The 23,625-nt window shown below is 39.0% G+C and overlaps 1 protein-coding gene across 1 annotated transcript in view; it reads left to right on the forward strand.

Annotated features, from left to right (window-relative positions):
* The first annotated feature begins 206 nt into the window (after positions 1-206).
* The window catches only part of LOC124644541 (serine-rich adhesin for platelets-like), a 48,873-nt gene continuing 25,454 nt past the window's right edge, over positions 207-23,625 (forward strand). Inside the window, exons 1-16 of the mRNA XM_047183979.1 lie at positions 207-304; positions 1,036-1,069; positions 1,779-1,922; positions 2,814-2,870; positions 3,854-3,901; positions 7,165-7,212; positions 7,926-8,021; positions 8,496-8,543; positions 9,855-9,950; positions 10,175-10,222; positions 11,280-11,375; positions 11,971-12,018; positions 20,635-20,730; positions 21,223-21,270; positions 21,880-21,975; positions 22,972-23,115. Of these exons, the coding sequence (XP_047039935.1) occupies positions 263-304; positions 1,036-1,069; positions 1,779-1,922; positions 2,814-2,870; positions 3,854-3,901; positions 7,165-7,212; positions 7,926-8,021; positions 8,496-8,543; positions 9,855-9,950; positions 10,175-10,222; positions 11,280-11,375; positions 11,971-12,018; positions 20,635-20,730; positions 21,223-21,270; positions 21,880-21,975; positions 22,972-23,115 (1,189 nt within the window). The 5' untranslated portion in view covers positions 207-262. The remainder of the gene's footprint in view (positions 305-1,035; positions 1,070-1,778; positions 1,923-2,813; positions 2,871-3,853; positions 3,902-7,164; positions 7,213-7,925; positions 8,022-8,495; positions 8,544-9,854; positions 9,951-10,174; positions 10,223-11,279; positions 11,376-11,970; positions 12,019-20,634; positions 20,731-21,222; positions 21,271-21,879; positions 21,976-22,971; positions 23,116-23,625) is intronic.

The following is a 23,625-nucleotide window of genomic DNA, read 5'->3' on the forward strand; positions in this document are numbered from 1 at the left end:
AAAGGTTTTATTTCAATAAAAGCGTGATAAAAATGAGTTCCACCAAGCTCTGACGCCTTAGTATCAAAATACTTGAAACACGTCACAAAGCGAATGAAAACTTCAACACAATTTCGTACAACCGCCGAACAAACACATTGTTTGTACAGTTGTTGAATATTTGTACAATTTAATTATATAAATCTTGTTGAATTTCGTGTGGATTCACAGTGGTTAGCAGATACGATTTATCTGTCCACTTGAAGAGTGATCTGAACTCGACATGCGATTGTACCACGGATTACTGTTGGCACTGTTGATAATTGTAAGTAGATCTTCTATTGTTTATAAGTGCTGTGACAATAGTGTGACAAGATGTGTCTGTGTTATACCTACGTGAATAAGAGTCCACGCACATTGACAACTTTTTATCGGCCGATAAATTGGTGACGTTCACAAAACGGTAGGAGGAATGTTAGTATGCAAATTACAAAAGCTTATAACAAACCGAATAAACTTTTAAGTACATCTTTGGATACAATATTACCTTCGAAATTATCTCTCAGACAACTATCGGACCAACTGGCCAACGGTTGATGAAAACGACAAAGATCCAGTTGCACCATTTAACTATAACGATAACCAAACCATAACAAGCCGTACCTATACTTTCTACCCATCGGTCAATTCAACGATTTGACAACTGAAAATGGTTCAGTAATCGGTAAAGTTACCTAAATGATGCAACTCACCGTAAAAGTTGCGAAAATTAGTAATAAGCATTCATTCGGCTTATCAAAATATTCCTTTGATTATTTCAATACATCATCATCCTCCGAGCCTTTTCCCAATAATGTTGGGGTCGGCTTCCAGTCTAACCGGATTCAGCTGAGTACCAGTGCTTTACAAGAAGCGACTGCCTATCTGACCTAACACAATTTTGTCAAATGTTTGAATTCTCAACGAAGTTTTGCCTGATGAGACAATTTCACAACCTTATGCAATAACGTGTAATTTGAAAGCTCCTCTTACTACATACATTGTTTTATGTTGTAGGTCCAAGTGACATTAACAGTTGCCGAACAATCAGGTAAGAACGATTCCGATATTATACAAATTGTTTGTTGTTCCATGCTCGGCAAGTTTTCAAAAAGACTAGGCTCGTAAAAGCAAAAAAAAATCGGTCATTTACATACATACATTATTGCTGGCACTGCTACGGTATACCGTAGCGATTGTGTTATGTTTCTTCACTAAACGCCTTACTGTCAGTTGCACAAAGCTTCATCCAGCTTCATTAAATCTATTGCTGTCACTTTTTATCTTGTTGGCAAAGAAAGAGTCAGCGATAGATTTAAAGAAGCTTTAACTTTAATGGAGCTTTGTGCAACTGACGGTTAATTGATTGAAATCTTTGCCACAAAGATGTGACACGTTACATTTTCAATATATTGGGCAAGACAGACTACCCATTTCCCCAACGAGCAGACGCGCAGGTCAGTTCTATTTCTTCTTTAGACTAGAAACAGTGCAGTCGATGTAGCTACATCTGTGCAAGTCTATGAACGCGTACACAGCTACGCTGACGGTATGCGCGTGATTTTGTATGTTATTCGGTCGGGACTTACGGTCAGCACTGACCGTCGGCCGAGCACTGTTTCCAGCCTTAGTTGAGCTTAGCGGGAGTCCGTCAGACAATAATCATTTCTAGAGAACATAAAAGTTTGAGAACAGTTGAGAAAACTTTTTTTATATTCTTTAGTTCTTTCCTGAAAGCTAAACTAACCCTTCCCTTGCAGCGAACGATGAAGCCGAAAGAAAACACCATCATCGGCCGAGGAAGCACTCTGACGAACATACTACACACGACGACTACATCGAGCCGGCCTCAGACGAGGACAGCTGGGGCGCGAGGCACCGGCATCATAGGAGGAGGGACGATGGTAAGCCTCACATGGGGACGGAGTGTAGGGAGGGTGGTAAGTCGTCCCCAGGCGAGGACAGCTCGGGTGAGAGATATAGACATCATAGGCAGAGAGATGATGGTCATTTTGCCTCAGATGAGGACAGTTGGGGCGAGAGGCATAGACATCTTAGGAGAAGAGACGACGGTTAAAATCTTGATACATAGATCTTTTTGAAGGAGAAATCATCAAATAACACCTGTGGATCGGAGTGGCAGTTAAGGTCAGACCCTATTCAATTGAGACCACTCATGTTCGTCTGCCATTTGTGTTCCAGAGTTCAAACATACCCGCAGAAATGGCAACTGAGATTACTAATACTATCTATTTTATTTACAAACTTCATCTACGTCTAGTTTTTGTAAAACTGTATAACCATGTAACATAACCTGTTGCTTACCTCGAAAATAGCGTATGGTGACGTCACGCAAGCTAATGTAGAATCATCGGCACGAATCTTGAGCGCTGACCTTCAACTGCGCAGAAGTGATTTATTAGCAAAGAACCAATCCCGAGTGTCGGCTATGACGCGATGCACTGCGGGCCAATCACCGCTTTAGCCCGCCCCCGCGCCTTACTTCATACCACAAAAGGGATCCAATAAATTACTTCTGCGCAGGTGAAGGTCAGCGCTCAAGATTCGTGCCGATGATTATAAATAAATGGGCAAATCTCTGGGGCAGCTTAGGGCGGCCACCAAAGAGGTGGTCTGATGATATGACTATGATCAAAGCTGGACAAAGGCCTAAACAAGGGGGGAGGTCTATGGCACAAATTAACTATAATAGTTACCTTTGGTTAGCAGTCGTCATATATCTGGGATATAGTGTAAATTAAAAACATTTACGTATTTTAAAACTTATATTTCAGAAGCGGAACACATAGTTCCCATCTCTGATGATTTGAGAAGAATACTAGGAATAAGAAGTAAGTAACATTTATTAACTTATCAATCAAGTCTGCTTTTAGAGTTTCTCGTCTCTTTTCTCGTAGAGAAGAACGGTTACCAAAAATCTAAAAGGCTTAAGTACCAATGCAACTTTTCTAAGTTTGTATGTACTTACTTTTTGCCTCTCTGACATCGTGAACCCAGTTTATTTATTTATTTAATGGTTCACCTACAATTGTTACATCAATACATTGTTAAGTACAGTGCACAAAATTACGACTAGATGTACAATATTAATCGGTAAACACTACATGCTATACGATATATCTATGAACAAATAAAAACAACACAGGGAAAAACAAAACATATTGCAAACAATTTTGTGTACAAATAATACAGCTACAGGCTTGGAGCCCGTGACTAACTTGGTTGGTCTGTGTTCGAGCTACCGAAATGCCAAAGATGTACAAATAAATGCGGGAACCACGGCTCGTCGTAATTTCCGAGAAAATAAAATAAATAAGCATGTGACAGTAAAATAAATATGTTTAAGACCTCTATTTGCGTTGGCTTCTTGTTGCTATCGACCGTTGCGGCTAATACTTGGCCAACAGGGGCACGATTCCGCTATTTTATTTAAGCGTCATACGATTCACATCCGACTGAGATCCAATCCCGGCTAATTACGATTGAAGCGTATGTGGCATTACGCTATTTTTTTATTTTAAATAAACGTTTTTATCCTTTTCTGTCATTCAATAATGAATCATTTTGTCCGCGAATGATTTGCGATTGCAATGTGATTGTAGAGCAAACTACCGTATAGACCAAAATCACCAAAATAGTAGACCAATCGCAAACCAATCGAATGTCGAATGGAATACGATTGGTCTTATATTAGTAGCAGAATGCCCGATATGGTTAAAACTGCTATTGCGATTCAATTTTGACATTACTAACTTAGCAGAATCGGGCCCCAGTTATTGTAAATAGTGTTAATGATATGTTCTTGTATTTTCAGGCCACAAGGAATGCAGTGACCTTCTGTATCAGCTGACCGGCCATCACGGTAAGTGTTTCTGTATTGATCAAATACTAGATGTAGAGGGCATTTTCGTTTTCATTAACAATCCCTACTAATATTATAAATGCGAAAGTAACTCTGTTTGTCTGTCTGTCTGTTAAGCTCGTCGCTACGTCTGATAAAATTTGGTTCACAGATAGAGTTGACCTTGAGAAAGAACATAGGATAGTTTTTATCCCGGACTTTTGAAGAATTCTCTTGGAAACGCGATATAACCGAACTCTACGCGGGCGAAGCCGCTGGCGGAAGCTAGTTGAATAATATAAAGAAAAGCCCCGTCTCTATTACTCTCTATTGAGAGAATAAGTCTCGTTAGACTGTTCAGTTCATTCAGTTGAATGCATTCATTCATTGAGCCACTAGGGGCGACTGCCTCTCTGACCACCTCTATCGAGTTACTCCGGCAACCCGATAAGGCGTTACCCTATATTAAAAAGGGTTGTCAGACTTAATAGTTTTTTACGTGGGTGGTACAGTCAACTTCAGGTCAGTGGTAGTTTTATAGGAAAATCGTACTTATTATCGAGTTAAGGTGCATGACAGTTACCACTGATGTGCGGTCTACCGTACCACAATTTCAATATTTTCTTAATTATCACAAATGATGACAATGTTTAGGGTGAGCGCACTACATACTTTAAGTTGACCGATTGTTTGAGCTCATAAATGCCTACAAATATGAACGTTAGTGGGCAAATTACAAAAAAATAAGTATTTAGCCGGTATCAGACCGGCTGAAAACTTTGATTGAAATCAAGATTTTCTTTTATAATTTTTTTGACCACCACCGGGTCAGCTGTCAGCCGACTGTTTAATTTGCGGGTAGTCTAAGCCCTTAACAAAAGCTACTAAATAACTGAAAACAAGAAAATTGAGCAAAATTAGTTTGAATTGAGCAAAGTTTTTTTCCTCCTATTTAATTAACTTAATATCTATTTGAAATACCCAATTGAATTCAGTAAACGGAATGACCATTACAAACAAGGGAATTAGCGATTATCAATAATTGCTGTTGACACAAATTATAGTCAGTTTGTTCAGCCGGTGCACCGAGGCTGAAATACGTAGTTACTTACCGAGCTGCGCAAATAGAGACGGGGAAAATATATTGACTGAACGCGAATATCGGAGAAAACGACGCTGTTCCTTGTATGTTTAATTCGACGCAGTATATTGACGCTTTTTTTTGGATGACAAACAAATTATAGCTAAAGTTAAATTCTTGTTCTTATCGAGTGAGCTGCAGGTTTGATCACCTAACTACTAACTAGCCTTGGTGTCAGAGTTTACTCTACTCCGTTTGACGGCCGTATTGCCGGAGTTACGTACGACTGCTACTAAGTTGCCCTTAGGGTCATGGCACATTATAGCAGCACCGCAACAGCATGCCTGCAGCACGGCATCGCTTCGAATTTAGACTACGGCTAGCTGCCCGCGCGCTAACTACGCGTTGTCCGCAAGGTGCAAGCTCGCCGTCCGCGCGCAGGCGGCGACGTGTAAGCTTGCTGTCACCGCAAACTCAATATTATTTTAAGACAGTTATGATTGAACACGACGCAATGACGTGATTTCGCTGCCGACTCGGAGTCGGCGCGTAATGAGCATGCCGTCGGCGCGCTGTACGCATAAGGTCCGCTTGCAGCACGCGGGCGGCGAGTCGAGTTGTGTGGAAGCGGCAAGCGCGCTGACTGCTCGCCGTTGGCTTTTTCATATTGACATTACGAAATATAATATACACGATTTAATGCTCTAAATTGAATGACAACTTAAATGCTGTTGCGGTGCCGCTATAATGTGCCATGTCCCTTAACTGTAGCACCACCAACTTTAAGAATCCAGGCAGGCTGCTTTGTGAAAGGTTCTGAAACCCACAAAGCGATTTCTGCCCGTCCCGGGGATTGATACCTACCTCGTGCACAGCAATCGCGCTATGCGACAACTAGACCAATGAAACTGTCCCTAAAGTTAATAATGGTTCGCAACTAAATCCCTGGCAGTCGTTACAGGTAGTCAGAAGCCAGTAAGTCTGACACCAGTCTAACCTAAGGGTATTGGGTTGCCCGGGTAACTGCGTTGAGGAGGTCAGATAGGCAGTCGCTCCTTGTAACGCACTGGTACTCAGCTACATCCGTTTAAACTGGAAGCCGACCAGAACATAGCTGGGAAGACTAGGTAGATGATTTCTAACCTCGCCAATTATAAGATTGAACATATTTGTACCAAAACAAAGTAAGCTTGACATCTTTATGCTTGAAATACGCGTTTCTCTAGAGATATTAAAATACTAGCTTCCGAAAGCGGCTTCGCCCGCGTGGTGTGTTAATAAAAAGTAGCCTATGTGTTAATCCAGGGTATCACCTATCTACATACCCAATCAAATTGGTCCAGCCGTTTTTGCGTGATTTAATAACAAACATACATCCATACATTCTCACAAACTTTCACATTTATAATATAAGTAGGATATAAGTAGGATAGAAAAACTAGCTTCCGCCAGCGGCTTCGCCCGCGTAGAGTTTGGTTATATCGCGTTTCCAAGAGCATTCTTCAAAAGTCCGGGATAAAAACTATCCTATGTTCTTTCTCAAGGTCAACTCTATCTCTGTACCAAATTTTATTAAAATCAGTTCAGTGGTTTAGACGTGAAAGCGTAACAGACAGACAGAGTTACTTTCGCAGTACGGATTATAGAGGTTATTGACCTATCAACGTTTTTCTGAATTCTAAAGTGCCAGATGCAAGCGAATGCAAATATGCGCAGATGCATCTGTGCACTCAGTAAGATACAATATTTTGTCATGAAATATTGACATGCAGTGCAATTATGGCAACGTTTCGAAACATGGGTCAAGTTCAAATTCAATAGTGGTTAAATAGTGATTTTAACCTATACACTTATAACAATGTGACCCAACTGCAAGTTTACTCTTTATATGAAGAAAAACGTTTTCAAATCGGTCTTACTTCGATAAATCAGCAAACACATAGGAAGTGGCGAAGGCCGGGCGTTTTGGGGGCTGGCTTTTGTAAATTTGACGTTCAAAAAGTGCTGATTTTCAGCCTACTTTGAATAAATGACTTTTGATTTGATTTGATTTGAATCAAGTAACAAGGACAAAAAAAACTTCCGCCTTTTTTGAAGTCAACTATAGGCATAGGCAACCATAGAGCCTACAGTTTAACCCGCAGGGAGTGGGGGCTGCATCAATGTCCATATGTAGCCTAAAATGATTTTGTTTTGTTTTCAGACGAGACCTCTGCCTTGAAGTACATCGAAAGCATCACAGGACTCAGTGGTTTGTACTAGTTTTTAAACGAAACATTTACTTACTAACGGCCAGTTTCTTCATCAAAAGTAAAAGCCAAAGTAATGTCAATAATGTCATAAAGTAAAAGTAACGGTCAAATTCGTTTTATCTATTAGTTTTCTGTTACTTTAGCCTTGAAAAAACTAAATTGACCGATACTTTTACTTTACGACATTACTTTGGCTTTTACTTTTGATGAAGAAACAGGCTGTTACTGTTACAGCTCACTGTATCCAGGGCTTAGACTTATATTTAGAGCTGTTAAATTCATAGAATTTCATTCAACGATGAAGTTCAGCTTGCTGTGCTGCTGCTGCCGCTGCGGCTGCGGAGGACCTCAAGCGGCGGGTAGTGGCCTGGTCAGAAACGATATTTTCAAACCCTTTGGTTGAAACCCTCGGGGGTTCCGAATGCCCACGTTCTTTTTAAAGACCTTTCTAAACGACTGGTTGATACTTCGCGTGACTAAAAGGCTGGCACTATCTTGGATAAAGGATAAGCATTGCCATCCAGTGTGGTAATGCTGCTAGCCTTTGGCACGCTCGCAGTCGACAGCGAGGAGGAGCTTTTTGACGCTTTTCAGTTTTAGTGTAACATCTTTTATAATATTTTTAAGTAAAAACTTTGTAAATAACTCTGTACATATTTTTATTGAAATAAAATGCAAAATTAACAATCTATTGAACTGATTCTGTTGACAGATGAGCATCAAGTCTTCGAGTTCCTGAGAAAGGCGAAGGGTTCCAGGAGTTGGAAATACGTGGTGGAATTCTTGAAGCTCATGGACGATGCTCCATGTAAGTATTTCAATAAATAAATACCAGTAAGATGAAAATGTAGTCAGCCTTTAGAGCTCTGCCTCATTAAGACGCCATGGCGAAAATGCCAGCGGCGCAGGTCTGGCTACTTCTGGCATCTAAAGGTCGCCAAGTCGAGTGGCCATGACGTCTCGATATTCAGTTCGTAGAAGAAATTTAATAGCACGCTGACTGGCGACCCCACTGGCGACTGAGAGATTGAGGTGCACTTCACCGTGTACATTATAGTTATAGTGGCATTAGTGGCAACGTTGCTAAGCTGCCAGAGTATCCAGAAGCCACGTACAGAACTGTAGCTTGTGGCCACCCTTCCAGTTTAGCGATGTCTCCAAACCGTCGCCAAGTGAGTTAGGCACCATACATTTCAATAACAACTGCTTGGATACGTAGCCAGCGACGTCGCCATTGGCGTCTTAATGAGGCAGAGCTCTTAACGTTGATTTTGTTTTGCAGATATCAACACGATTGTGGAGCTGTTGAAACAAATGACAAACGAGAATGGTGAGAACACTTACTTTAAGATATTTGTGTCAATCTTTGCTAATGTTGTCGCGCTTAAATAATGCCTAAACTAACTGAACCGATTGTGAATTAAAAGGCTGAATGCACCCAAAACACTCACTTACGTACGAGAGAGAAAGAGAAGCCTGTTGACGCGACGTTCGTAACGTTCGGAACATACATATAAATTAACTAGCTTCTGCCAGCGGTTTCACCCGCATCCCGAGGAAACCTCTGCACGAACCCGGATACAAAGTAGCCTATAGCCTTCCTCGATAAATGGGCTATCTAACACTGAAAGAATTTTTCAAATCGGACCAGTAGTTCCTGAGATTAGCGCGTTCAAACAAACAAACAAACTCTTCAGCTTTATAATGTCAGTATAGATAGCTTTAAAATGAGTTGAGTAATCAAAATTAAAAATTAACCAAGTTCTGTATTTACATATGGACTCGTTTATGTTACAAACTATCAATGTACGTTGATAAGTAATACAGATATTTTTGTTGGAAGATCATTTTAGAGGTAAGTTTACAATTTTTTTGTACCGAGAAAACTTTTCGAAAACATGTTTTGAAATTAACAGGGTTCTCAGAAATATGTTAAAGAATAACATATTTTTTGTTGCCGTCAAAAACTGTATAGATTTTGCTAAAAAATTGCTTGAGCTAAGCCAATTTCGGCATTCAGCCCCTTAATGAAATTTTATACACAAAAAGTAGAAAGTAGTCGTTAGAAGCCGTAAGCCTGACGGGTCAGGGGGTCGGGACTGGTCGGGTCGCCCGGGTAAGTGGGTTGAGGAGATCATATACTTAGCTGCATCCGGTGAGACTGGCAGCCGATGAGCCGACCCCAACATAGTTGGGAAAAGGCTCGGCAGTTGATGATGATGACACGGAGCAACTGATTCTAATATACCGATCTATGAACCGTCCGCGCCAAACCTGTCCAACCCCACTAGTCGAGCCGACCGTATACGTCGACCTTTACTTTCTCCTTTGCACCATTTATTATCATCGGCACAAAGCTTGAGCGCTGACCTTCATCTGAAGTGATTTATTGGGTCACTTTGTGGTATGAAGTGAGGCGCGGGGGCGGGGTAAAGCGGTGATTGGCCCGCAGCGCATCGCGTCATAGCCGTCACTCGGGAGTGGTTCTTTACTAATCACTTCTGTGCAGGTAAAGGTCAGCGCTCAAGATTCGTGCCGATGATTATATCTCAATAACATAACCAGCCGTGAAATAGCCACCCATCGGACTACTGAAAATGTTTCGTTTATAGCCCACCGTAACTAAATGATGTCATTTCAGACGTATTGAAGGCGTTTGCTGTTATGAAGCCTCTGATCGGCCATGATGACTTCGACGGCATTTACGAAAGTCTGCAGAAAATTTCGGGCGAAAAAGGTAAGGTTTTTGCTATAGATTTCATATTCCAGTACTCGTTATATTCTTATAAATTTTTTAGTTATCTTACACCTGAACTACTAAGATCGTTTTTTTGAGGTTCCGAACCCAAAGGCGAATACGGGACCGTATAACTAAGACATCCCTTCCCGCGTGAGAACCCTTGGTGCGCAAATCCGACTCATATTTGGCTCTAAATAACATGTTGCTTGTAAAATTTTCAGATCCGCACGAAATTGCTGATTATTTCAAGCATATTGCTCACACAAGCGGTAAGTATTGTTTATTTAAAGAAATAACATTGAATTATCGTCACTCAATACACGCTGGATGCAGGTCGCCTCCAACAGGTATCTGTGGAGATCTAAGGGGAGGCCTATGTTCAGCAGTGGACGTCCTATGCCTGAGATGATGCTGTGTATCACTCACGCCAACACTACAAAACTGACTTAAATAGTACCTATACAGAATCTAGAGCCTGAGAAGTCATATGTATTTATCAATGTTAAATACATTATACGTCGAGCTCTTGTTGCCGTCGGGGTACCAGCTGTATTAGAACCAAACGGCTTGGCACACGACGACGGTAAGAGACCAGACGGCATGTCGTTATTCCCTTGGAAGATGGGTAGGCCTTTAGTATGGGACGCAACCTGTGTCGATACTCTTGCGCCATCACACCTTCCAAGTTCTGTGTGCTGTGCTGCTGCTGCCGCTGCGGCTGCGGAGAACCTCAAGCGGCGGAAATATAGTGGCCTTGTCGGAAACTATATTTTCGAACCGTTTGGGGTTGAAACCCTCGGGTCTTGGGGTCCGAATGCCCACATTCTATTTAAAGATCTCTCTAGGCGGCTGGTTGACGCTTCTCGTGACCAGAAGGCTGGCTATTACCTCGGACAAAGAATCAGCATGGCGATCCAACGAGGTAATGCTGCCAGCCTCTTGGGCACGCTCCCAGTTGACAGCGATGGGGACGAATTTTTTGACGCTTTTTAGTTGTTTGTTTTACTAGGATAGTTTTTGATTTTTATTGTAAATATGTATTGTAAATATCTATGTAAACAAATAAATAGCTTTAATGTTAAATTGTTGAATTTTAAAATTGTGTATAACCAATATTGAATTGTATAAGTTGTAATTTAATTATAATTTAATTGTAATAGACAGCTGTGTTACTGGGAAGTTTGTTCTTCACCACTTCTTCCCAGCGATAACACTAAGAAGTGGTGAAAGGAGGGCGTTTTGGAGGTGCTGTCCTACGTGAAAAAGTGCTAAAAACTAGCCTAGTTTCAAAACGTTTTTGACTTTGACTTTATCTTTCACTTTCAGGAGTAGAAGGCGTGAAGCTTGAGATCTTGAAGTTGACGAGTGGTATTGGACCAGCGGAGTTCCCCAAACTTCTAGAAGTACTGCTGCCTGAGATAGGTGAGAATACTGTTCACTACAGCTTTTCAAATTCTTTAGTGACACTCCTAGCGGAAGACGCAACGAGATGGATGGACAATCAGGCCAAGGTCGACGGGAAGCGATTTTTCTCCAGAAAAATCATTTATTGGCACAACATAATTCTACATGTTGTAACATGAAGACAAATATGTAGATGGAAAAGTAGTTACATAAATTAAATAAAACCGGCCAAGTGCGAGTCGGACTCGTGCACGAAGGGTTCCGTACCAGAGCAAAAATGAGCAAAAAAAAATCATGTTTGTTGTATGGGAGCCCAAAATAGTTATTTTATTCTAGTTTTCAGTATTAGTTGTTATAGCGGCAACATAAATACATCATCTGTGAAAATTTCAGCTCTCTAGCTATCACTCATGAGATACAGCCTGGTGACAGACGGACGGACGGACGGACGGACAAAGGAGCGAAAACAATAGGGTCCCGTTTTACCCTTTGGGTACGGAACCCTAAAAATAACTTGGACTGCAGTCAGTCAGACAATTTACGATGCTAACTTGGGCAAAATACATAATTTTAATCAGGTTTTATTTTTATAGACTTTGATTTTTTTCCACAGATATGAAGGGAGCATTCAATCTCCTTATTTTGGGCACGAGGACCTTAGGTAAGTACAAAACTTATATTGATATTACACTTCCTTATGTACTCACCTTATGTACTTCGTTATATACTTCCTTATGTACTCCCTTTATATGCTTCCTTATGTACTTCGTTATATACTTCCTAGTGTTGTAAACTGACGGTCACATACGATAAGTGTCCGTCAATTAATATTAAATGACCGGTCACATTGGACATTTATTGTCATACTGGTCAGATATATTAAATAAGTATTTTTTACTTGGCACAATTATTATTTTCGTCTAAAGCAAATTAAAAACATTATGAATGTGAAATAATACCTATTGCCTTTCTAAACCAACATAGTGCATAGATAACCTTTTAAAAAGATTGCTTTCAAAACTATTTAATCAAGTGTTTCGTTTTACTGTGTTAATAGCCCGGTCAAAATATACATTTGAAATAACAAAAAATCTCGGAAAGCTGAATTTTGGTGGAGAGCTTGGGTTTATCATTATAAATAAAATATTAAAAGTCCCCATCGATCCCATATGTGCATCAAAAGTTATTCGACCTTAAATGTCAAAATTTTAGTTTTTTTTTTGTTTTTTTTTTTTTCGAAAACGGTAAGTTTTATCAAAAAAGAACTTCAGACCAAAGTTGTAGATCTTAAAATTTTCTACAAAAATGGCATCAACAGTTTTCTCCTAAATGATACCATTCCTGAGATATCGCCATTCAAAGAGTCACACTACACATGATATGCACATATAAGCCACGTATATACGACGGCTGCCTTTAAGTTGTGTCGTTTGAAATAAGTAAAGACAATCTAATAGGTTAACACCATTTATTGTTTTTCATTTTTTGTTATGAGTCAACAGCTTTTTAAGGTGTGCTAAAACGTTGACCACGAAGACTGCTTAATTTTGGGGAATTTTAAAAAAATCGTTAAGCCCACGGATCTCACGGTATTTTACATGTTGGTCTGCGAGAATTAACTGCCACATAGCCTCGATATTATCTTGGGTCATGGCGGGTTTTCACGTGGCTTGTCACTGAGGCTAGAGTGCCCACGTTGAAATTCTAAATCCAAATCAAAATCTTTTTATTTCAAAAAGGCCTTTGCAGGCTCCTATAAAACGTCACACTATTTGCACGGTTCCAAAAAGTTGGTCTCAGGTCTGGAGAAGAGCCGGCAAGTAACTCCATAGACACTCTTTTACAAGCTTTTTTTAAAAGTAATATTTTCACAAACAGTCTATTACATACATAGACATAATATAGTAAACAGGACTGCGCACTTTTACCCAAAAAACGAGCCGAGTGAAACAGTTAGTACGGAGTCCGTCTGTCCCTTTCTAATAGGGTGACTATGAGATTAAGCTATGTGAGACAAATCCGAATTTGCTAAGATTATTAAACACAGATTGGTATTGAAATTTGAATAAAACATAAGGAAGTTATGTACTTCGTTATATACTTCCTTATGTACTCCCTTAATATACTTCCTTATGTACTTCGTTATATACTTCCTTATGTACTTCGTTATATACTTCCTTATGTACTTCGTTATATACTTCCTTATGTACTCCCTTTATATACTTCCTTATGTACTTCGTTATATACTTCTTTATATACTTCCTTATGTACTTCGTTATATACTTCCTTATAAACTTCCTTTATATACTTCCTTATGTACTTCGTTATATACTTCTTTATATACTTCCTTATGTACTCCCTTTATATACTTCATTATGTACTTCGTTATATACTTCCTTATGTACTTCGTTATATACTTCCTTATGTACTTCCTTATGTACTTCGTTATATACTTCCTTATGTACTTCGTTGTATACTTCTTTATATACTTCCTTATGCACTTCGTTATATACTTCCTTATGTACTTCGTTATATACTTCCTTATGTACTTCGTTATATACTTCTTTATATACTTCCTTATGTACTTCGTTATATACTTCCTTTATATACTTCCTTATGTACTTCGTTATATACTTCCTTATGTACTTCGTTATATACTTCCTTATGTACTTCGTTATATACTTCCTTATGTACTTCGTTATATACTTCCTTATGTACTTCGTTATATACTTCCTTATGTACTTCGTTATATACTTCTTTAATATACTTCTTTATGTACTCCCTTTATATACTTCCTTATGTACTTCGTTATATACTTCCTTTATATACTTCCTTATGTACTTCGTTATACAAGCTGTTGATTTGCATCCGTGCCATAGTCAAGGACGTAATTATGCTAATGATTCTCGACGCAAAACAACAAAAAAAATTGGTACGTATATTTTTTTTTCCGAATTCCGAAAACTGTCATCTAGCCGTATTTAAACTAGGCGCGTGTGTTACTGGCCTTAAAACCGTGCTGCGCCCTCACACAAACGCAAACACAAAGCATACGCAACGATCATTCATAATTTTTATTCATATTTGATTACTTCTGAAATACTACGACATTACAATGCCAAATAAAAAATCGGTAAAAAAACTTTTAAGTTAAACGGTTTTATCTTATGTGCACTGAAAACTAGAAAATAAAAAAATAGTTACTTACCTGTCAACCTACGTAGGTGGTCCCGGTCATATTAAACTAAAATAAAAACGTGGGGCCCATTAACTATTGCTGTAGTACTTTCTTCTAGAGGTATAATAGGTGTGGATTGCATCGACTTACTATAATCGTAACTGGAGATTTTGACAATCAATAATCAGCCGTAGCGGCTTCACCAGCGAACGCCGAGCTCATGATCTACCAAAGTATAAAGATATGCTTTGCCATAGGTAGGATTTCACAGGGGACCCACGTTTTCATTTTAGTTTAATATGACCGGGACCACCTACGTAGGTTGACAGGTAAGTAACTATTTTTTTATTTTCTAGTTTTCAGTGCACATAAGATAAAACCGTTTAACTTAAAAGTTTTTTTACCGATTTTTTATTTTCTAGTTTTTAGTATTTAATGAAAATGCGTACCGAATATTCCTCATTCTATCTAATTCATTTAGTGTATCATTATTACACGGTCTCTTACCTGACAATTTATTACAATCTAATTCCTCAATACATAGCCCTTCCAGATACTTTTTTTTTTAACAACCCCAAAAATCATCACATGACCTGTGACCATGACTCTCCTGCTGTGGGTCAGCAGCGGTGAGGGAGTGTCAGACTCTTGACTAGAAACCGTTTTGTTCCGTCGTAGGCCTTTTATGTACCAGGGCCGCGGTAACTCTTTCGAACAATCTCGCAGCCCAGGCAGGCCTTGGCCCTGTTGGGCCCCGCTGGAGTTACTGACAGTTTTCTACTTGTGAAGCCCTTTCATTTGATACCCGTATTGGTGGGATTGATAAAAAATTGTTATCAGCCATTTGGTAGCGGCGGCCATCTTAGATTTCAATTTTGCATAGTAAATTGTATTCTACTAGTTGAGACCTTTCATTTGATACCCATGTTGATGAGATAGATAAAACCTACGTTATCCGCCATTTTATAGCGGCCGCCATCTTGGATTTAATTTTTTATAGTATATTGTATTCTGTTTGTTGAGCCCTTTCATTTGATACCCATATTGATGGGATTGATAAAACCTACGTTATCCGCCATCTTAGATTTCAATTTTGCATAGTAAATTGTATTCTACTTGTTGAGTCCTTTCATTTGATACCCATGTTGATGGGATTTATAAAACCTAAGTTATCCGCCATTTTGTAGAGGCCGCCATCTTGGATTTTAATTTTATATAGTACATTGTATTCTACTGGTTGAGAACTTTCATTTGATACCATATTGATGGGATTGATAAAACCTACGTTATCCGCCATTTTGTAGCGGCCGCCATCTTGGATTTCAATTTTTTATAGTATATTGTATTCTGCTTGTTGAGCCCTTTCATTTGATACCCATATTGATGGGATTGATAAAATCTACGTTATCCACCATTTTGTGCCGGCGGCCATATTGGATTTACAATGTTATTGATATTACTATATTGTATTGTCATCGGAATTAAAGGTGTATACAAAATTTCTGATTAATCGGTTGACAGGAAGAGGGTGAAATTTGAATTACTAAATTTGACCCAAGAATGAATAAATAAAACAAACGGGGTAAGCTAAATAAAACCGTTTAAAAAAAGCAGTGCATATTAGCTATTTCCCGTCTACTGTAATTCCAACCACCCAAAACAAAAATGTGAAAGGTTGCCAAGTTCGATAATATGGGAATGCTTCGCCTATAAAAGAAGTGAGATCTGAATAAGTACCAAGTTCCATACAAATACCTCAGTTAAAAATAGTTACTTTTTAATGATGTTTCTTGGCAAGTTTTCACACACCTTGTTATAAACCTACTAAACGCAATGAATCAAGTATATATATTTTCTATTAAAACTTGCCAAGTAACATCATTAAAAAGTAACTATTTTTAACTGAGGTATTTGTATGGAACTTGGTACTTATTCAGATCTCACTTCTTTTATAGGCGAAGCATTCCCATATTATCGAACTTGGCAACCTTTCACATTTTTGTTTTGGGTGGGATTTCATTTATTTTTGTAAGGTTGTTTATTTTATGTTTTTCTTATGATTAAGTTAGTTAAGGAAATGTCTCATTTATACTATCTTTCAGATTTTTGAATATGCACTATGCTTCTTACAAAGAAATTAACTAGATTAACTAAATGGACTAGATTTACCAACTGACTGGCATGACATGTTATCATATATTATGTTCGTGGATCAAAGTTACACATTCGTTATTTTCGAAAGTGACTCACACTTGGCCGTTTTCAGATTTTTACTTTACTTTGACTAAATATAAACCTTTGTAACGAATTTCAGATCGGTACGACCATTCGAAGATATATTATATAAATATAGATAAATTTAGTTCGTTTTACTTCCTTAGGGGACACCGGGTATAAAACACCTTCATTATTTGGAAACTGACTCACACTTGGCCATTTTCAGATTTTTCCCTTTACCTTGACATAAAGACCTACCTCCATGCCAAATTTCAAGTCAATACGACCATTGGAAGTGGTCTAGGTTTTTGATGAGTGAGTCAGTCAGTCAGTGAGTGTATAGTAAAAATAGCGATTTTCTGACGTCAATATCTCAAGACCTACAAAAGATATATTAATGAAAGGACAATGCCAGGGTCTGGGCTCATAGTTTGCCCAGCAATGGGAGTAGTTCCAGGGGGCTCCTTAGTGCACTCTGAACACGTAATGCAAATATTTTTGAAATCGCTCCCTGGGGTCCCGAGGAAAACCGGTTCAAATATTCTCCATGAAGAGTCACTTTACAAGGCCTGAGCCATTTGCCCAGTAGTAGGAGTGGTTGGAATAGATTCTTTACTTCACTCTTAACACGAAATTAAAATATTTTTGAAATCGGTCCCAGGGGTCCCGAGAAAAACCAGTTCAAATGTTCTCCTTAGATAGTCACTTAACAAAGTCTTTGGCATTTGCTCAGTAGTGGGAGTGGTCAAAATAGGTTCTTTACTTCACTCTTAACATGAAAACCAAATATTTTTGAAATCGGTTCCTGGGGTCCGGAGAAAAACCGGTTTTAATATTCCACATGAACAGTCGCTTTACAAAGCCTGTGTCATTTGCCCAGTAGTGAGAGTGATTGAAACAGGTTCCTTACTTCATTTTTAACATGAAATGAAAATATTTTTGAAATCGGTCCCAGGGGTCCCGAGAAAAACCAGTTCAAATGTTCTCCTTAGATAGTCACTTAACAAAGTCTTTGGCATTTGCTCAGTAGTGGGAGTGGTCAAAATAGGTTCTTTACTTCACTCTTAACATGAAAACCAAATATTTTTGAAATCGGTTCCTGGGGTCCGCAGAAAAACCGGTTTTAATATTCCACATGAACAGTCGCTTTACAAAGCCTGTGTCATTTGTCCAGTAGTGGGAGTGATTGAAATAGGTTCCTTACTTCATTTTTAACATGAAATGAAAATATTTTTAAAATCGGTCCCAGGGGTTCCGAGAAAATCCGGTACAAATATTCTCCTTACATAGTCACTTAACAAAGTCTTTGGCATTTGCCCAGTAGTGGGAGTGGTCAAAGTAGGTTCTTTATTTCACTCTTAACATGAAATTAAAATATTTTTGAAATCGGTCCCTGGGGTCCGGGTGAAAAACTGGTTCTAATATTCCACATGAATAGTCGCTTTACAAAGCCTGTGCTATTTGCCCAGTAGTAGGAGTGATTGAAATAGGTTCTTTACTTCACTCTTAACATGAAATTAAAATATTTTTGAAATCGGTCCCAGGGGTCCCGAGGAAAACCGGTTTAAATGTTCCACATGAACAGTCTGTTTACAAAGCCTATGCCATTTTCCCAGTAGTGGGAGTGGTTGGAATAGGTTCTTTAATTCACTCTTAACAAGAAATCAAAATATCTTTGAAATTGGTATCAGGGGTCCCGAGAAATTAATCTGATAAGACTTTTCTGCCAAATAAGTCTTACTCATATGTATATTGTCAATCTCAATGCCCAGGATACCGTTGAGGAGTTCCCTCGTCTCTCTGTCGTCTCCATTGTCAGGTCAGATCTTAACCTTTACAGTTTTGTGGTGTCTGAGACATATACCCGAATGACAAGGTTTTACTCCATATGTGTCTACAATTTTCGAGAGTCGCTCCCGATTTTTTTATTAAGGCCCCAGTACACGTTGGCCCAAGTGCGGCCAATACACGCCATCACCAATGTGTACACGGGGTATTGGTGCAGGTTGGCGGACATTTGCCAAGGTTGGCGCGCATTCGGCGAATTGTCGGTTTTTTGGGCACACATCAAAGGAATCGTGGCCCAGCTTGGCGTGTGGTGTTTACACATTCGGCCAATGTTTGGTTCGTCACCGGCCGCTGAGGATAGTATATACTTTTGTATTGCGTGTAAAAATAAATATAGTAGTAAATATAGTAGTGTAGTATAATATAAATATAGTAATATAGGTAAATATAGTAGTGTAGTATACAAATAAATAGCCGCAGCCTTAGTCACTTCGACGTCCATCGCAAGTGGTTTGCCAGGCAGCAATGAGCCATGCGGCAATGTGTAAACACCATTTGATCGTGGCCTACATTTGTGCATTGCACAGCTTGGCCCAACACAGGCCAACGTGTACTGGGGCCTTTAGAGATTCCATCACCAGACCCTGGGCCGGATGACAAAGGGACCATTGAGGAAGTAAGCCCTTTCAAACAATAAAATAATTGTTGAAATCAGTTGGTAAATGACGGAGTTATGCACGTACAAACGTAAAAAGAATACAAATGAATTAAGAACCTCCTCCATTTTTGGAAGTCGGTTAAAAAAAGTTGTCGTGTACAATACCTCGTATTTGTCAATGAATATAATTCATTTCAATTAAGGTAATAAAAGTGGAATAGTAAAGAGTTCGTAAGCTTATTTTATGTAATTTTGAATAAGAGTCAAACCAGTTTTTCTCAGGACTCCCGGGATATATTTCGAAATGCTTTGGTCTCGGACCTAATATAAGCATATGGAACATAATACACTACGCAGTTACTGTGGGCAACACTTGAGCCCAACTTCCATACAAAGAATAGCATTGTCCTTTTGTATTTTAGATAAGTGAGGGGGTCTCAACAGATACTAGAAATTTGATATGCGTAAATAAAATAGATTTTGAGTTATAGGGGGGTAGAATTTGGCCCGAAATGGTTCGTGTAATATCACCCACGGCCGGTGTGTCGCTTTTTTTTGCTCGAACTTGGCGGACACACTGCCGTGTGTCTAGATCGATTGTTTACGTATTTTATGTCCTCCTCCTGAACTATGGCACAAATGCAAATCAACACCTTGTATACTTCCTTATGTACTTCGTTATATACTTCTTTATATACTTCCTTATGTACTTCGTTATATACTTCCTTTATATACTTCCTTTATATACTTCCTTATGTACTTCGTTATATACTTCCTTATGTACTTCGTTATATACTTCCTTATATACTTCCTTTATATACTTCTTAATATACTTCCTTATGTACTTCGTTATATACTTCCTTATATACTTCCTTATGCACTTCGTTATATACTTCCTTATATACTTCCTTTATATACTTCCTTATGTACTTCGTTATATACTTCCTTATGTACTCCCTTTATATACTTCCTTATGTACTTCGTTATATACTTCCTTATGTACTTCGTTATATACTTCCTTATATACTTCCTTTATATACTTCCTTATGTACTTCGTTATATACTTCCTTATGTACTCCCTTTATATACTTCCTTATGTACTTCGTTATATACTTCCTTATGTACTTCGTTATATACTTCCTTATATACTCCCTTTATATACTTCCTTATGTACTTCGTTATATACTTCTTTATAAACTTTCTTATGTACTCCCTTTATGTACTCACCTTATGTACTTCGTTATATACTCACATTGTACGCGTGTGTCGCCATTGTACATAAACTGTCTTTTTTTTATTATTATATATTGTTAAGTGTGCAATAAAGAATAAGAATAGTTCCTTATGTACTTAAATCCGGCACTGGATGGAGGTACTCGCATAACACTAGTTTCTGAAACTACCGACACTTATTTTGATTTGTACGCAACTTTCAGACATTGGTGACGCGATAACAGCTGTCAACCGATTGTTGAAGACCAATTCACTCACCGAGAGTATAATTCTGTTGAGAACTGTGACTAAGCAGACACGTAAGTAGCTACGGCCTTTCAATTTCATATTTTGTACGCATAAAAAATAGGTATGTACTGACAAAGTCGTGATGGCCTAGTGACTAGTGGGTAAAGAACCAACCTCTCGAGTATGAAGGTGTGGATTCTAGGTCAGGCAAGTACCAATGCAACTTTTCTAAGTTTGTATGTACTTTCTAAGTACCTATATATTTTGCACACCAATTGCTGATAAAAAGGTTGAAGGAAAACATCTTGAGGAAACCTGGACTATAAAGTCTGAAATAACCAATCCGAATTGAGCAAGCGTGGTGATTAACGCTCAATCCTTCTCCGTGTGAGAGGAGGCCGCAGCCCAGCAGTGGGACGATAAAAAGGCTGTAACGACGAATTAAAAATTGGCACTAACAAAATATAAATGCGAGAGCCTGTCATAGAATTTTGTTTAGCGTCAATAAGTGAAGTATTAGTAGATATAAGTAAGAAGTATTTAATGGATTTTTTTCCTTTCAGAAACGAAATACGCCTTAGAAGAACTAACGCAATCCTTGAATCGCGGCAGTAAGTATTTACAGCTAAGCTCTCAAGTACAATAAATTGTCAAAACTCTATTGGCCATGCGAAAAGCATCAAATTCAGAACGACAAAGTTCTATCTCTTGGGGTGAACGCACGTCTATGAGCCTAATGCAAAGTACGCGCCGAACCGAGTCCAATTTGGCTCGACTGCCAGTTGCGATTACCGTCAGAATCGCTGTTACATAGAAAGAAAGAAAGAAGAGAAAGAAAGAAAATGAGTTTTATTGCGCAAAATATAAGCCGCATAAATGCCCTTAACAAAATGAGCTTTACGTCACACCGATCCCTTCGAAATACATATGGAGAATTGCTACCTAATTGTTACCAGCTACCATTAGTTGCTACCAATTGCTACCCTCGTGGTTTTGAAGTTATTTAGCATTTAAAGGTGAGAGCTTCTGATATCAGGATGATGATGCAGTCCTTGGCAATTCTGACGGTAACCAGTTGCGTATCTACATTTTGATAGGATTTTAAGGAATATAACTATTCCTTCGGCACGATCCACTAGAAGACATGCTTTCATCTGTAATTTCTCTTATTATAGACGGTACGTATATATTTGTTTGTGAATGTTTTATTATTTCCTCAGGTTTGAGGGTGATTATAGAGAACCTGTACAAGGTGGGCGGCTGTGACAGCTTGCTGCAAGTTCAACAGATATTCAATGAAGTGTTCGGAACTGACAGTAAGTACTGCATACTTAAGAGCTTTGCCTCATTAAGACGCCATGGCGACGTCGCCAGCTGCTACTTAAGCGACATTCGACTTACATTCGACTGAGATCCAATCACGACTCAATTACGATTGAAGCGTATGTGGCATTCCGCTATTTTTTCTTTGAAATAAACGTTTTATCCTTTTCTGTCATTCAATAATGAATCATTTTGTCTGCAAATGATTTACGATTGCAATATGATTGTAGAGCAAACTACCGTATAGACCAAAATCACCAAAATAGCGTTGGAATACGATTGGTCTTATATAAGTAGCAGAATGCCCGATATGGTTAAAACTGCTATTGCGATCATATTGCGATTCAATTTCTATTAGATTTTGACATTATTAACTTAGGAGAATCGGGCCCCTGGCTACTTCTGGGTCGCCAAGTCGAGTGGCCATGGCATCTCGAAAGTCAATTGTTTACGTCATCGCTGAAGAAATCGCACGTTGACTGGCGACCACACTGGCGACTGAGTGAGGTGCACTTTACCGTGTACATTAAGAATGACTCACGCTAGACCGTGTCGGGTCCGAGCCGAGTGTCGGCCGTAGCACGGTCCGTTGTCCGTTGCTCGGGCGTCACTCGGTTGCCGCTCGGTATAACGTGAGTGTGTTCATACAAAATATATGTAATATTAGTTGACCGTGCTACGGCCGACACTCGGCTCGGACCCGACACGGTCTAGCGTGAGTCATCCTTTATAGTGGCAACCGTGGCATCGTCGCCAAGCTGCCAAAGTATCCAGAAGCCACGTAGAGAGCTGTTGCTCATGGCCACGCTTCCAATTTGACGATGACGCCAAACCGTCGCCAAGTGAGTTAGGTACCATAAATTTCAATATTAACTGCTTGGATACGTAGCCGGTGACGTCACCATTGGGTTCCTAATGAGGCAGAGCTCTTAAAACTCATTAAACCGCTTCTAGAAGTACATTAAACTATCAACAAACCTCTTTCGCAGACATAGTGGCCGTAATCCATAAGATTAACCAGGTGACAAAGCGTCAGTATGCGCTGTACTTCCTCAACTCCCTGGTGGACGTCACGCAGACGAAGAACATTCGAGAAGCCGCCGACGTCATTCTGGGACTTACGGATAGACAGCGTAAGTAATTTACTTTTTATTTTATTTGGGAAACCAAACGATACTACATTACAAAGTTACGTGTAAATAGGCAACAAGAGCTTGTATAAAACAAAATCAATGCAGTAATCAAATAAACCGGCCAAATGCGAGTCGGACTCGCGCACCGAGGGTTCCGTACAAATGCTGTATAGATAAAAAGTGAGTCTCGCGCCAACCGTTCAGTTTAGAACAATCATAGTTATGGTAATTTCGTGAGAGTCAAAATAGTTAATATTCTTTATTTTATAATATAACTAAAATAGTAGGCCAGTACCTTGTAAAAGTTATTTTATTGAAGTTATTTATATACAACATTTTATAGTCATCATTCAGAAATCTGATTGAAAATAACTAATTATGTCTTAAAGGTCATGGGGCATATCTGACCCGCTTTGTAAAAAGTGGCGGACATGAATCAAAGTAGTTTTAAATCGTGGAGAATGGTATGACGTTTCTTTGAATATAAATATTTTATTAAAATTCCATGGA

The sequence above is a fragment of the Helicoverpa zea genome, chromosome 30, assembly GCF_022581195.2.
Source record: "Helicoverpa zea isolate HzStark_Cry1AcR chromosome 30, ilHelZeax1.1, whole genome shotgun sequence".
Taxonomy (NCBI): Eukaryota; Metazoa; Arthropoda; class Insecta; order Lepidoptera; family Noctuidae; genus Helicoverpa; species Helicoverpa zea.